The 17,445-nt window shown below is 33.6% G+C and overlaps 1 protein-coding gene and 1 long non-coding RNA gene across 4 annotated transcripts in view; one reads left to right on the top strand and one right to left on the bottom strand.

The window, feature by feature from the left end:
- LOC106669800 overlaps positions 1 to 17,445 on the top strand; it is a 219,411-nt gene that overhangs the window by 145,694 nt on the left and 56,272 nt on the right. The gene's annotated exons all lie outside the window — the stretch shown is intronic.
- Positions 1 to 17,445, bottom strand: part of LOC106669797 (U8-agatoxin-Ao1a-like) — a 70,142-nt gene that overhangs the window by 19,087 nt on the left and 33,610 nt on the right. For both annotated transcript variants that reach the window (XM_014399533.2, XM_014399534.2), the window contains exon 2: positions 2,433 to 2,496. In XM_014399533.2, coding sequence (XP_014255019.1) covers positions 2,433 to 2,496 — 64 coding nt within the window. The remainder of the gene's footprint in view (positions 1 to 2,432; positions 2,497 to 17,445) is intronic.

The following is a 17,445-nucleotide window of genomic DNA, read 5'->3' as shown; positions in this document are numbered from 1 at the left end:
TCAAGATCCGAACTAGTCGGCCCTATCCCAGCCAGTCGTCTCGGGGGGATGAATCCGAGTTTGCGGAAAAGTCCCGCAGGTCGGATTGGGATCCTCAATCGCAAGCACTCACTCCTCACAATCAGTGCGCTCGTGGTGGGCGACCGGTTCCTCAGGCTTTCGCAGTTCCCCTTCAGGCTCCCTGCTACTCCCCGAAGGCCGAATGTCGCTCACACCTGGGCTTGAGAATCTCTTCCTCAGCGACTCTTCCATCCCTAACCATCCCTAAACTGAGTGTACACCAACTAGTGGTTATACTCTTCTTACCGCAGCCAGTATCCTCTATAAGATTATATCTTACCAGTTTTCTCCCTATATACATGACCGCCTTACCTTTAGATCCTCTTACACTCCCACATGATCGTCAATCTAGGTTCAGCTCTTCTAACCTCAATCCCATTAAATATAAAACTATTGCGTTAAGACGTTCTTACTCCTTCATGCGTCACGCTATCTATCAAGTCCCAATCCTGGTGCTTCAACAATCCAGGAATGAAACAGGCCAAAGTTCCAAAAGAACACAAACTCACAGAAGAATTGCTTGGAGAACAATCAGAATAAAACCCGAATTCTAGTAAGTCTTCTGGCTAGACGATGTATGTACGGACATATACCTGGCAGCTCTGCTGGCATAAGAAACATTTTGCAGATTTTGTGAAAAAGACGAATAGACCGCGGGGCACATTCTGTGTTACTGCGAGGATCTATCCGTGGATTTTTGCTTATATGAGAGGAAAACTTCAAGCCGTCTTGTACCACAAGAACCTCTAGATGGTGATGATGGATGATGTTGGAATGCTAGGAAGCTGTGGTTTAGTATCCGCCCAGTATTGCAGATTTCTGCCTCGATTCTTTTGGAGAAAGAATTGTCCTGTCTTGAGGAGGCAATTATTTTCTCGGGTCTTTTTGGTAGTAATTGAGTAGTTGTTTCGCATTCGAAGGTAATATGGGTCTTCCTATTCATTGGATAATCTATAAATGAATGATCATTGATTATGCTCATGTTGTATAGGTGCAGGTTATGGAACTTCATCCATAGCCTAACTTATGACCTCTAACATAAGCGGATAAAAAAAGGAAAAATTAGTGGGGCACATATCTTTAGGTCAAGATGGAAGAGGCCTTGAGGATCTTTTCTATTTCTAACTAATCTCTAATTGCGATAGATAGCGCTCTCGATTACATACGAAAATTGGGTAATTCTAAATTTTGTATCCTCACAGACTGTCAAAGCATTGTAGAAAGGATAAATAACATTACCCCAGAGTATAAATGCAGAAACTATAATTTTGCCCAAATCTGTAGGAAAATGCTTGAGACAAAAATCAAGGGAAAAAGGGTGGCTTTGTGTTGGGTGAAAGGGCATGCAGGCTTATGGCAAAATGAAACGGTGGACGCACTGGCGAAGGAGGCTTAGAAATTTGTGGCAAGAAAAATACATCGCAATTATTACAGGTCACTGTTCCCTGAGCTCATGAATAAACCATGGTTTTCGGAAGGCGATAGCCCAGAAGGAATGTCAAAGGAGTTCTATTCTACTATTTTTAGACTGAAGACAAATCATGGCCTATGGGGTAGCTACAAGAAGAGAATCAGTTTGGCATCGTCTCTGAACTGTCCCACTTGCAATTGCCCTTCAAATCCTTCCCACATAATTTTTGAATATCCAGAATATGAAAATGAAAGAAACAAACAGCTAAAAAATCTGAGCAAAGTCCCAAACATTTCCAAACCAATAAACTTAGAATCTCTCCTAATAAGCAACAATCCATCAGCTTTCAACATAATCTATGGATTTCTAAAGTCGATAAACGTTTCTTTTTGACTATCTTCAACCATGAAAATTTAGAAGATGAGAAGATGATGGAGCTGAATGAGTGGGTGCTGGCGCGCGGCGGGGACCTGGTCCTGGTCTGCCGATCCCGCTCGACAGTAAAATGAAAATAGAAAACTTCATCGGTAATATGCCAGCGTAAACCAAAAAAAAAAATTAATCTCCTACATATATTATATATTCCTCTCTAATTACATCTATTATAATATAATAATTGATCCTACTGCTACAATTTTGCTTAGCCAATTTGGCAAAAACAGTATTCAAACGTACTTTATTGTTGAGAAACGTTAATTTTCAATACATAAGAAAGCAGCGATAACATAATAGCGAATGCAGTGAATATATAAATATTGATCAGATACAGCCACTGAGCCTTTGGTACATTCGACCTTATGAATAAATCAGGTCTTAGAGGTATACAGTTAAGATGCAAATCTGAGATGGGGCCGCCTGACAACAGCGAAAGAACATGCTCGAGAAATCATCCGACGGAATGCACAATGTGGGAAAACATGCATAGACGACCGTGCATAGCGTATTAGCACAATATACTTACTTTTGCGCTGCATCTAATAAACTATCAATTTCGTTTTCACTGTAGTCTTCAAGGCCCACTCCATCTGAAATACGAACGAAATTTAAATATTAGATCAAAATTTTTTCGACATGATTGATAAGATCGAAAATTCCTCATCACCGTTTTTTTTCTTTAGTACACTTCTTTCATATTATTATAATATATAAATCAATTTTGTAATTATAAAGGATTTGGAATTGAAAACCTTATATCCTTAGTTAAATAATATTTCTTTGGCTCTTAAACTTTTATTTATTAGTAAAAAGCTAATATGACTAATTTGTAACAATTAAAGTTTTGTGTAATCATTTCACAAAAATTAATTAATTATTATTAGTCCCAACTATCAATGTGTGGTGTTTCTGTACTATAATATTCCATTGTTTTGCTTGTTTTGCATAAATGTGTTGCTAAAGCACGCTTTCCATTATATATTTTAATTAAAAACACACTTCCCTTGGGATTAATTATCCCAAAGGTCATTCTATAAAAATAATATAAATTTAATTGGACAGCAGGCAAGCATATAATCCGCTACAAATTTCACAAGATTCCGGTTTAAAAATTTGTCGTTTAACTTTAGCCTTTATAAAAGTTTTTAAAATATATGGGCGACTTTATTTGTCCTAATAAAACTGGCGTGGTGTTTTTAACAAGCCCGGACTTTAAGAGCCGAGAGTAAACCTTGGGTCGATTTCTACTCTCAGATTGGCTTTTAACTTGACAGTCAAGTCGGAGCAATACTTGATTTTCACTAAATGGATGTCAAGAGAAGAGTTGAAAAATAGAAAAAAAGGGAAATATTTATTCCAGTTGTCGGGTATTATTCTCTTTAAGGTCCAAGTCCTCTGACCGAAGTCCTTTTGTTTCTGCCAGCCGGGGGAAAAAATAAAGGAACGGCCTCTTTCTGTGATTCCGTGCCATATTGAATTTTCTGATAAAAAATGAGACAGCAACAACAGACTTCGCTTTCACTAAAAGAAAAATCCTGCTGGAGAGGCAGAAGAAAGGAATTAACTGACTAAAGCAAACATCTCCAAAAAGAACTTTACGACTTGTACTGTTACTTTTTATGTCAACTTTCTCGCTTTTTCTTCCTTGTATCTCGTCGTTTGAATCTCGGTATACACAATAATATAAGTAACACAGTTGACGTAGGTTGGTGTCAAGCGGCTGTGAATTGCTTGTCATGCCTGATTAAATTATAAAAAAAGGGATAATGCATTTCCATCAATTTCAATTCTATAAAACAGCCGTTTCAATTATAAATCTCTTCAATGCAAATATTANTATGGATGCATTTATGTGAATGAATGTATTTATCTGTATGAATGTAGTGTTTGTAAGTGTTGTAAATAGAAGTGTGAATAGAATATTGACTTAGCTTGAGGCTAAAATTACCTAGATGTCGGAAGCCCCATTAAAAAAATAATAATAATAATAAGAAGAAGAAGAAGAATACTTTTAGTGAGAAATTTAAGCTTGTTGTTTTTTTGATAATTTCATTTATATTTTGTTGTAAAAATGACAATGCTACTCTCATGTCGTCTTCTACATCTAATAGTCTCGATCTTTTTTCGTTTTTATGTTAGTTAATACTGAAAATCCGAATTAAAACAAATAAGATGTCGAAAATTATAATAATATTTTTTAACTATCATGGGCTAATCGCATCTAATGTTAATCCAAAATGAACTAATTGATTCTTCCGAATATTTTAAAATTATATCTCTATTATTAGAAAGCGGAATTTCCATTCTTCCTGTTCATTCAAAGTTAATTCAAATACAGAAATATTCGCTATCACAAATGGATTACGAACCCAATCAAATTTTTTTATATCTAAATTTGGGAAATAATGAATAATTCTCTTCTCTAACGTCAAATGGTCAATAACAATTTTATGAATAGTTTTATTAAAATCTTTGGGACTGACTTTTCCAAATTGCTTTCCTGAGCTTTATTTTTCCATATTTGTTTTTGGAATCCCACCAGTTTATCTCTTGAGTTTAATATATTTTCTTTCTGCCCTTGCATACTTGAATTTATTAAAAATAACAAATTATTATTAAAAATAAGAAAAATGTCTGATAAGTAAGCTAGTTTAGCACACCATATTTTATCTTCCAACAAATGTACAAAATCATTTTTTTTAATTTGGCGGCACACTTTAAGGATTTCGCGGCACACGAAAGTGCCGCTGCACAGTGGTTGAGAATCAACTTTGAACATGGTTAAATCTTCAAAAACTATTAATTGCAAATTCTATATGAGCTTACTAGCAAAGCTGAACTTTTTGGCACCATTTCTTACATATCGGAATTATTATAGTTAGTATTATTATATATTTAATAAACTTCACAATTTATCATCTTACCTGATTCAATTTTTTCGAAATTATTATTGGACTAGGTTTACCAGACAAAAAACAAACATCAGTAACATGAAAAATACTTTACAAATGTCGTTTTTCGCTTGTCAAGCCCCCAATAATCGTTTACAGTCCGACTTGTGTCATTTAAGCATCCCTCCGGAAAATTTTCCATGTTGTCCAATTAAAACTATAATTGAATCGGTAGGAAACGACTACTACATATCAAATATCAAATAGCTTTTTTTTTATCTTTCTTTGACAAATTGTGCCCTAGAAATTTGATTTTCAAAGGCCTACCAGGTGCTTGACAAAAGAGTACATGAATGGTCGTGGAAAAAAATGAAAAAGCAATTAACTTATTTTTCGTAAAACAGAAAACAAAGTTTCTAATCTGGTAAAATTCCATAGCGAATAACTAAGTCAATATATCAAAAGCTCCCACGCGCTTTATAGTATTTCCAATTCACTAATTTCGTGGTCCTCTTGACAAATTAATATATTACAATTAATTAAGGTTTTTAGTTGAGATAAAAAACAAAAATGGCAAAATTGAAAAATGGCAAATAGGAGGGAAAATTCAAAAGGGGCGGTTGAGATGGAAAGTTGGTGTCCGAGTGGATCGAGGTCACGATAGCTCAGGTGGTAGAGCACGGCGTATCAAGCCGTAGATCGTGGGTTCGAATCCCGCTCGTGCCATTGAATATTTTATCTCAACTAATAACCTTAATTAATTGTAAGTATTTCCAATTGTGAACACTCTAGATCAAGTTATGGTCTTGAAGAAAAAAGCAAACTTAGTTGCTACTGCCAAGATTTCGACCTATTTTAAAATCATCATCAGGCAAAACAACCTTAAATATGTCTATAGATTGATATATTTAAATTTTTATAGGCAATATCATATTTCCTTGAAGATCGATTGAGTCTTAACATTCTCAAGGACTGTAACCTTGTTTGGTACGTGTCTATCTGTAGACATTTAAGGTTGTTTTGGGCTGATGATGACCTTAAAATAGGTCGAAAGCTTGACAGAAGCATCTAAGTTTGCTTTTTTCTTCAAGACCATAACTTGATCTAGAGTGTTCGTAAGTGACAAAAATAGTCGATACTTTTAATACTGAAATTTCCAATTCTATTGCTCATGTGATGGCATGTACTATTTTAAAAAAATTATATGACTTACATATAGGTAATAAAATAAAAGGTGAACATTTATTATTGTTGTCTGGTTAGTTAGATAAACAAAATGCTTAGCTACATTGGAAATGCTTAACAAACTATTCAAAAAAATAAGAAGTTATTTCCATTCGCCAGCAACTTCATAATAAGAAAATTCCTTCTGAAGAATCTGCAGATACATTTGTATTTGAATATCATCGATTGCCTCCAGAAGAATGAGACTATTCATGGTCCGTTCTCATTGGTACTTATTTTTAAGGACCTATTAATGTTCTCCCCATCATTCTTTTTAAATATCTGTTAAATTAAGTAAAGTTTTTTAATGAACTATTATCAGACCGATCTTATGCTTAGTTCTAATATTTTTTTCTTGTTTCTTCTCTCACGCTCACTTCTGCTCTCTTTCGCAATCTCTATCTTACTCTCTTTCTCTCTATCTATCTCTCCATCTATCTTTATCAATCTAACTCTATCTATTTATCTATCGATTGATCTACATATCTATCTACACATACCCTGTTTGTATTTATGTACCTACCTCTATCTATTCTTATATTACTTTCCCTTTCATTTTTTTTTTGATCTGGTTCTCTTTCTTTCTTTACTTCACACTATCTTTTTCTATATATCTGACAATCTGCCTCTTTTCTTGTCTAATATATCAATATACGGTATATGGTTCACTTAATCTTAAGCATAACAAAAATTGAGACATATTATTATATAATCACCTATGAATGTACTAATTATATATTAAATCTATCTGCATAAACATATGTATGTATGTATATGTTTGACATCAGCCTCTGTATCGTTACCATTGTCTCTTGTTTTTAATTGATTACCGGTTTAATTACGAAGACGTTCTTATTTTCTTGAAGGGGTTTCTAATCAAATTGATCAATCCCAGTATCTGCCGTGCTAATTTACCGATTCCAGTCACGCTTTCCAGCATTCCGTTTATAGTAACGGCCGATTATATTTATTGGTGTTGACAAAAAAGCGTGTCTAGGTTTTATTACGCCGTGATTGGTTTATTTTGCGTTCCCTGGTAAGAACTTCATTTAGATAATTAGTAATCTTCTTTCGGAGTTCAAGGACTAGACGTAAAAATTGTGAGGCACTGGAAAAAAGGAGCTGAACAAAACATGATGGGAAGATTTGGTCTAAAGGTCATGTAGTTTTGTTTCGAATTATTTTGATAGACCTATTTTAGGTGTTTTGGACTTATGAGTTCCAGCATGACTTGTTAGCCAAAATAGGAAGAAATGAATAGTCGTAAAGGACCTATAGAACATAAGACCTACAGATAATAAATTATTTCGCAATTTCTTACTAAGTTTAAATAGTACATGCCCTTACATGCGCTACAATTGGAAACTTCAGTATTAGAAGTATCGATCACTTTTTCACTTACGAACTCTCTGGATCAATTTATGGTCTTGAAGAAGAAAGCAAATTTAATTGCAACTGCCAAGCTTTCAACCTATTTTAAGGTCATCATCAGGGCAGAACAACCTTAAAAATGTCTAATGATTGATATACTTAAGTTTTTACAGGCGATCTCAAATTTCATTGAAGATCGACTCAGTTCCAACGTTCCCAAGGAATGTTTGGTAGGTTTATTGATCGCCTGTAAAAACTTAAATATGTCAATCTATAGACATATTTAAGGTTGTTTTGCCCTGATGATGACCTTAAAATAGGCCGAAAGCTTGGCAGTAGCAACTAAATTTGCTTTCTTCTTCAAAACCATACCTTGATCCACAGTGTTCACAATTAACTTTGCTTGCAACATGATATAAACTGTCTTGCAGGCTGTGCAGTAATTTTACGAGGATTCAATATCCTACAGCACTTTACGACAGGGGTTCTTTTATTTGTGAAAAAATTAATAACAATCTGTTTGATAAGAAAGCGCATTCATTCCTACCTGGCAGGGAATTTAAAGTTTATGTCGACCCGATTCGATTAGTCCCTGAAAGCGTATTTTATACATGAACGCATAACTGGTATGCGGTTGACAGAACCCCCGATCGAAAGCATTTAAAGAGAGTGGTTAATATATAACAATGGAGACATTTTTCCGCTGATGTTTGCCCCGTAGAACTGACAACTTGCCAAATGCCCTGTTGTCCGCCGACGGGAGAGGCGACGATGGGGAGAGACGAAAAGAAAAATCGTAAGGGAAGTTTGGCTTGTCGTCAGACGGCGCCACGACTAATAACACATAAATGATGAAACGCTCTCTTTTTGCTCGGTAGTACACAGTCACGGGCAATGTGCACCTTTGTCGTATGCAAAGACGAAAGAGATGGTGCCGACTTTTGAAATCCAGTCCGCCGTCCATTGACCGGCAGAAATAATATTTTCACTGCAAAACCTGTCTAAAACGTTATCTATGAACGTCAGATCAAAAAGAATGAACAATTTAAAAAGTAATGAACCAAGAATCGTGGTAGTCTGATAGCTTAGTTGCTGATGGTCTAGTCTAGTCTATGCTGCTTTTTGCCACTTCACTGGTGATATTTTTGACTTCTTTTGAGGGCGGTAAAGTGATGAACCTGTAGTTTAGCATCATAGATCGCTTGTTTTCTTCAGTAATACGTTTAAAAAGGTAGTAAATGTATATAGAGCAACCTAATAAGTAGTCAATTTTAAATAATATAAACCGTATTTTGTCAGTCACCAAAGGGTCACAAACTCAACACTCATCTTGGCCGGCATATAGGCTTGCCCACGTTGACGAGAGAGCACCTCATCTCTTTATTAAATAACCCCGAGTCTTTAAATCTGGTAAAGTTTGCGATGGAAGCCTGGAACTACAGGAAAACGCTTGTTTTTTATTTCAACTCTTAACTGTTTGCTGTATGTGTCAGAGACACCCTGGTTATTTATATGTGCATAAATAGATATGTTGTTATTTTAGTTTATTTATATAGTTTTTCTCTCTCTTTTTTTTATTCCTTAAGAAGAAATATGTTCCTTGTTTATTAAAAATGTATAGTCCGACTCCGGCAGACGGTTGATAACCATTGCCGAAATGTGCGACTGTTAGAACGAGCAATGTTAACTAGCCGATTCTTACAAGTCTTCGTCATTATTTTTCTCGATCTAACAGGACCTAACAGGGTTAACAGAAAGACCGTAAATACCCCTATCATTTTAAATGACTTTCTTAGAATTGTGCGGTGATTAGTGACCGTTAATCGNACTGGAAAATGCATTTATTGACTTTATCAATTCTAAAAATTCTGAATTCTACTCAGACGGAATTAATAAGTTACCAACACGTTGGGAGAAATGTATTGAGAGTATGGGAAATTATTTTGATTAAAGAACATTGCTTTAAAGTAACTAGTTTCTTTTTTTTTGTTTAATACCAAAATCCTGCATTATTTTCCGGACAACCCAATAGATTAGTTTGAATATAGGGTCGCTGGAGGAATATCAAGTATTCCACCGACCAAACGGAATGAGTGTATTGTATGGATGTATTTATGTGTATGAATGTATTTTTTTGTATGAATGTAGTGATTGAAAGGGTAAATAGAATATAGACATAGTTGGGGGCTGAAATGACCTAGATGTTGGAAGCCCCAGTCAAAAAATAATAATAATAAAATAAATGGAATAACAGTTAACTCGTGAGACGACTCTTTAATCTGAAACTTTCTATGCAGAACATAAAAATTTCATTTATTTTGTTTTTCAAGTCAGCAGAATTTAAGTCTAGTAATAATATCACGTTTTCTAGGTCTGAATGCAAGAAATATTTTGATATGAAAGAAGTCAAGAGAGGGTAGTTAATCAAATAAATACTGCAAATCTTTTTGTTAGCTAGACGAAGCTCAGCAATGAGTCTTAATTTACTAAAGTTAATTATTAATATTAATAATATTGAAATGTATTCATTCAAACTAAATTTAAGTAATGAACAATAATAGGTGCTCTACCAACTGCTTAATACCAAATGCATCTAGACTGATAAAATTATTTTTAAATGAATCATTTAATTTAATTTTCATAATTTCTCTCAGCTATTTTCCACTCTTTGGCCCAAAATATATGTTCACGCCCAAGAAGCAAGAGATAATTTTTGAGTACTCTCACCCAGTTGAAAGAGTTGAAAGTGATTTTATTATTATCTATTAACTCAAATAAATTTAGATCTCACTAATGATGACTCGATGTATCGACCTGCTTGTTGAACAACTTGAACAAAAGGATCTTCAGTGAGGTCACAACAGAAACGACGAACTCTTTAAGTCTTTGCCGAGCTTTCGACGATTATATCATCATCATCAGGACTTTAACAAGATGAGTGTTTAAATATATCTGGAGAGCAAGAAACTGCATATGTAATAATAATAATTAAAAGTAGGTGAAGCTCTGTATCTCAGTTACACATAATTATAAATACATGTCTCTTTTCCTTAAAATAAATAATAAAATTACTTTTTTCCCCTCAGGTATATTAAAATATCACAGTTATGATTAGATTAGATTTTTTTAACTTGTATTATACATAGTTAACTCAAAAATACGTCCTAACTTCCAACACAAGGGGGAGATATGAGGCTGAGGTGGCTTTTCCGTTACAAGTGTAACCGAGATACTGAGCTTCACCTAATTTTAATTATTATTGTTGCTCTCCAGATGTATGTAAAAACTCAACTAGTTAACGCCCTGATGATGACGATATAATCGTCGAATGCTCGGCAAAGACTTAAAGAGTATGTCGTTTCTGTTGTGACCTCACTTAAGTTCCTTTTGTTCAAGTTAGATAACACTGTTTGGTCGAGAAATGGTCTTTTATTCTGAAAACTAACTAAACTATCCAAAAAATAGCAAGGATATTGTATAGCCTGGATGATTGTAATTGACCGAACTACCGGTTTATCACTTCGCACACTTCAAGTGTCAAATATCTGTTTATTTATTTATAAAGTTCTAACCCAATAAAGCACTTTCAGTGTGTCAACTCGCTTAATTGATAAATGAAAGAAAAAAACGACTTGCTCTTTAATGTGCGTGTCTGTGTGTTGGACAAACTGCTATCGTGAGTGACTTTCCAATACGGTTTATATATTATCGATAGCTCAAATGGTTAGAGCAGCGCGTATTAAGCCGATGGTCGTGGGTTCGAAACCCGCTCGTGACACTAATTTTTCATCTCAACCAAAAACCTTAGATGAAAAGAATAATTATTGGAACAATTAATATGGCCAATTTTGGTAACTAAACAAATATGCATTAATTTAATAATTAAAATAAGTAATTACTTTACTATTAGCTTTCCGTGGCCACTTTATAAGTTGGTGAGAATCGAATCCACATTACACGACATTTGAAAAATGGCAAAAAGAAGGAAAATTAGAACGGTTGTAGGTTGAGATGGGAAGATGGCATCCGAGGGGATCGAAGTCACGATGGCTCAAGTGATTAAACGGCGTATTGAGTCGAACGTTGTGGGTTCGAATCCTGCTCGTGACACTAATTTTTCATCTCAAAACTTAGATGAAAAGAATAATTAATTGGAATAATTAATATGGTCAATTATGGCCACTAAACAAATATGAATTAGTTTTATATATTGTTACTAATTAATATTCCATGGGCTTTGACAAGATTAGAACACAGAACGGCAAGCGTGGCAAATAATAGTCCCCTCATACATTGGTCTTAATTATGCCCCGCAGTGGCAAATCTGGATGAGTCCAATTTTAGCCAAACGAAATAATTGCATGCATAATGCAAGGGCTTGAGAGTGTCTTTTGGCTTGGCTGTGTAGATGTGATTAAGTCAAATTTAATGTGCCTTGTTAGGCTTAAAATGAAGGGATTGGAGGTCTACTAGATGGGGTTTGTGAAATTTTATATATCGGGATGTTATAACATTTTTCACAAAAGGAAGGTCATTGAGGACTGTGTTATTGGATACGTAGAAGGGAGACTTTAATATTTTTTGTTAGGTTGAATCCCACAGTTCGATGCCATAGGTCCAAATGGGCTTTATTGTTGTCTTGTTATCAGTTGTTTGCTGTAAAGCTCTTGATCGTTTGTATAGAAATAGCGAAAGTGTTTTTTAACCCGGTTCCTTTTTCAAATGATTAAGTTTACGGGGTTTTGGGATCTTTTTTACAATAGGAAACTTCCAATTTAAGGGAAAGTGGGCGGTTAGCACTATAAAGAAATGTTAGGAAGAGGATTGATTTTTAGTTAGGAGTTGAAGGATGTCAGAGGTTATAAGGTCGTATCTAGGAGCTTTCTTTTTGAAACGATTTTCGATGATATGATGATGACTTCCAAAGGATGAAACATTTTTGGGAGAAGGTAAAATGGTAACGGTTGGACGAGTTCATTCTCTTGTTTTGGTAACAAAGATCTATTAACATCGCAATCCTGAAAAGTTGTGTTTTTTACTTATCCAGTTTTGCCCCGAGAGTGCAGAATTTATTTATAAATTTTATTATTTTTCTCAGTTGGAGTAGTCCTTTACGCTAAGTTCAAAGATATTTGTTACTGAGTAAAAATCCGCTCAAATTTTCAAAGTTTCTGCACTTGACGTGCTTTTGTGTTCGACAAACTGATCCTGAAGTGTCCTCACCATGAATAAAATTGTATGGATCTCAATCAATAGAGCAGAAAAAATCCAGAAAAAAATTAACTCCGTTAAGACGTTTTAGCAGAGCAAAGAAATGACCGGAGAGAAAATACAATAAACCTATGTTTTTTTTTTAAACAGATCAACGAAATCAGAACAGGCAGATTTTACATGAAAAACAAACGTATTTCAATTTGTCATTTTTAACGGGTAAACAACTCTGTTAAACGTTCGTCGCAACTATGGTTTATACCCCTTTGAAAATTTCTTTTTTGGTCGTTTCCTCGTCGAGATTTTCCGGAGAAATTAATTTTTTTTCTTTTTTTCGACTTTTCCTACAGCAATGTAACAAGTCATTGAGTCATGAGACCTTGGAGACTATTCCGACGTCAAAACAGCTAGGAATTTCAAAAAATTTGTCTCCCAATCAACTAAAAAAGATAGTAATAAAAAAATGCAACCTTGGTATAAATAATTTATTGTTAATATCGGTTAATGCATTGTCATGTACAAACCAATTGGTATCAGTTGATGAGACAAATATATAATTTAACATATTTATTTTTGATAACAGTATTTACATTGATAGAAAAACTCGACGAGTTTAAAAGGAAATTAATTTTTCGTGTTCTCAATCATCTAATTCTTTTCTTTTCTTCATCACTGAGGGTTTATCCGCTCGGATAACTAAAATGATAACTTGATCATCATGGCAGAACTCAACACAATCTCTAGCTAAGTTGTAGGTAGTACATCATTTTACATACAAAAGGAAAAAAAAAGAGAGAGAGTGAGAGAGAGAGAGAGAGAGAGAGAGAGAGTGGGAGAGAGGGAGGGAACTGAACTGAACCGAGCCGCTCTTTTATTTTTTATGTGTGCAAATTAAAAAAATGCAAATTTGCAAATATCAAAAGAAAGAGAGAGGAAAAGGAATATAAAAATACAAAGAGAGATAGATAGTTAAAATGATTATATTTGTAGATAGATATATAGATCAACCGATAGGTAAATAAATAGAGAAAGAGAGGTAAAGAATAAAATACATAAAGAAAGACAGAATGAGAAAGAGAAAAAGCGAGATAGATAGATTCCTAGATCGAAAGTAAATCGAAAGATTTTATAAATTAAGAGCCAATTATAGAATATACAAAAATACAAATATTCTATATAGATAGATAGACAATACTTTTTTTATTCTCAAAATATGTGTAAAAAAAATCAAAAGTGGACGACATGGCTTTAACTTCCGTTTGTCGGGACCATCGATAAGAAATTGCATTTTTCAATGGAATAACAGTTATTAACTAATCGTAGGTTATACTTCAGAATGCGAAAAAAACGGAAAAGCAAATGAAGTAAAATTACAATAGCGTCGCAAACAAAAAAAGGCCTGACCGAAATTAGTTATTTAGTTTACAACCTTCCGGTTTTTAATCAGTCATAAATTGGCATATAGTACCGGTACTTTCACCTCCTTCTTCAACGCGGAACTTAAACGGCAAATAAAATTATCGAGAGACCTGGTGTGTTTACTGTTCGTGCTTTTTCTTATTTTTTAAACATACTATGACGGAATAAATGTGGTATTCATATTATTCGTGTTTTTATCCATTTTATGTAAGACTTTTTTTTTCGGTGAAGGCTCATTGCATATGATTCAGCCAGGTTGAATATAAGCACGTTCCACCTTGAAAAATCCAAAACATCTGCAAATTATTAACTATTGAAAACTAGAAGCCCTGACTGCATTGCCAACCCAACCAGCAATAATTATAAACAGTCATTTATTTAAAAATTAAGAAATTATTTAAGAAAAAATTATTTATATATAAACATTTGAAACATAAACAACAAAGAACCAAAAATAAAACTTTTAGAAGCAACAGATTGAGTTTCAGAAGCCAAATTTAAAATTTTAAATAGATTATTGCATAGCAAACAATTATGTAACATCTGAAAGTTAAAGTTGATTATTATGCTAAATAACAAATCTTTTTTTATTGTTTATTTAGTTTAATATTTCACTCGATGTATAAACAAGCACAAAACTTATCATTAAGTTAAAGTAATTTTTTTATCCTGCGATGAAAATTTCACATTTAATGTCTTTTAGGTCCACTGGCACGTACCCTTTTTTAAGGACCGTAGGATACGAATCAAACTTTAAACTGCATAACTGTAATGTTGCGCAATAGAAGTTAGATAAATAAAAACAAAATAGAGGTAATTACTTTAAAAAAATATCTAAACTTAATGAAGTCTATAACAAAAAATGTCGAAACATCTCCTAGTACAAATTACAAACTTCTAAACTTAAAGTAACAAAACTTTTCCTATTCCTACATTTCCCCAACGACTACGTTACACACTTATTCAAACTTGGCGAAGTCCCAAATTCTAATAACTTTACAGACTTTATGTTTATACAAGTTTGTAACTTTAAAAAATTGGCTTACGATACAATTTTTTTCATTATGCCCTTTTAGTTTATTACTAAACTGTTTAATTTTGATTTTGAAACGGAACAAATGCGCTAATCGTTTTATTTTAGTGTTGTGTAAATTAAAGCATAGGTGTGTTTTAGAAAGGCAATGAAATTTAATATTCAATCTTCTCTTTCAATCCTTCTTCCTGATAGTTCCCTGGAAAATTCAGTTTTTCACTCTTTCCATATTGATCGATTCAATTCTGCCATCGCAAAATTGGCAAGAGGGGAAACAATTCACTAGGAAGAAAACTTCAGAACTTTGCAGCCCAAGAGCATGAACCCTGTCGTTATGCCAATTGGGAGAAGACTTTCAGCAAGAAAGTTGGTTCTCACAATTAGAATTGGAATTGGGTGACATGAAAAACACTTTTGCTTATTTTTCAACCGTACTCGCTGAAATATAACTTTCAAACGTCCATCCCAACAAAGGTTGAATTATTCCTCACAATTTTTGTACGCTATTGTATTATACAGAAGATACATGTTTTAGAACTAATCAAAAAGGATCGCTGATTGATTTTCTGCCCGTATGAATTAAAGTTTAACTGGAAGTCTGATGTTTTTGATGATTTATAATTGAAAGCTTTTAGAAAGCCGTAAAAATAAAATAAAAATGAATAAGCACTACATTTCGATATTTTTTCTTATTTTTCAAAACACAGTTTTATTTTACTTTTTTATTTTTTAAAGAAACAAAAGGAGTCAATATCCTCGGGCAAATATAAATGAGCTTATAATGTTTAATATCTATGAATCTTTTAAAGGCACTAGGGCGGGCGAGGTCTGTCGGAGTAGGCGATACGGGATTTCCATCTGGGCGAGACGTTCCTGACAGAAGAAATAAATAAATATAGGGATCGTCAAAGGTCTCCCTATGTCTCAAAGAGCGAGACCGACTTCGACGCAAATGAAATATTCATGAAAACAAGATCATATTTGCGCCTGGGTGGTTCAGATTTGTCCAGATGCTTCCAACAGCCCAGAATTTACATGTCATCAATATTTTTTTGTAATGGTGTGCATAAATGTGTAACTTCTATCCTTTCATTTGACTTACAATTTTTCGACTCAAATTAATCTGTTGCCTGTTGTAAAATAATGTTTTTTTTTTTTATTTAACTTTAGACAATGACTCGATAATTAGGCATAATAAAATTCCATTAAAAACCTAAATTAACATTATCGAATATAGTATACCCCAAAAAAGATACAGTTTTGATAAAGAAAAAGCTCTCTAGAAAAGCTCTCAAAAAAGGAAAAAGGAAGTTATTAATTTACTAGGAAAATATCTCGTGATAGGTTTCATTCTTTGTGGAAAAATCTAGATTTACGAAAGTTTTGAGCTATCAACGAATTACGGATTTCCAGTATAAACATATAATATGAATCCTATCACCATATTTATTTTAACAATAGAAATGGTCATAAATATATTATGTTATTAGATTTTTTGCAAAGGCGATTTCTTGAAAATAAGATCTTTCTTTTCTTGGTAGTACAGATTTGTCTATGTTCTTCCTAGTTAAAAACTATTGACACTAGAAATTAAGTAATATGTTATATGTATAATTTTCTGAGAGATTTACTTATGTATTGTTTATTTTTTCATTTGTTTATTAATTCTCTCTTAAATTGGAAAATGGCTGTCAAATCGAGTACAATTAATTCGGTACAAATTCATTTTTTTAATCTAAATTATAGTTGAATTTGGATATCGTTATATTGTACTTTTATGCATTACTTCATCAAATACAATTCCATGGGGATTAACGGGATTCGAACCCGGAAACGCTAGGGTGGCAAATACGAATCCTGACGACTTAATTTATTTTTTATTTTGTTTATTAATTCTTTTTTAAATGGTTAAATTTTTGCCAAGTGTAAATTTTATTCGGTTTAATTAATTCAATATGATTTTTTATCTATATAGATGGAGATAGATATGGGTCATATTGCGCTTTTCACGCATTATCTGCACTTAAAGTACACAGGAAAATTCCTGTAAGGCAGAGGGGTTCGACGGACGAGGGAAGTTCGACCATTTTACAATATTTTTCACATATTATTACAAAATCCATGGGATGAGCCGGGATTCGAACACAGAACCGCTAACTTGGCAAATGAAATCGAACTCCCAATGACTCAGCTACCGCGGTACCCTAACTAGAGAATTTTTGTTCATTTATTGTACAACTCCATACAAAATACAAAAAGCAAAGATTATGTTATTTCCAACTATATACATTTCATAAAGAAATCTATAATAAATATAATATGAATAGCCTGGGCTATAAGATTAAATAGCCAGGACAAAAATATACCGGAGCAGAGCTGTTTCGTGGCAA

The sequence above is a fragment of the Cimex lectularius genome, unplaced genomic scaffold (genome assembly GCF_000648675.2).
Source record: "Cimex lectularius strain Harlan isolate CLEC.00 unplaced genomic scaffold, Clec_2.1 scaffold156, whole genome shotgun sequence".
Taxonomy (NCBI): Eukaryota; Metazoa; Arthropoda; class Insecta; order Hemiptera; family Cimicidae; genus Cimex; species Cimex lectularius.
The sequence above is the reverse complement of the archived record's forward strand: the minus strand, read 5'-3'. Positions and strand labels throughout refer to the sequence as shown.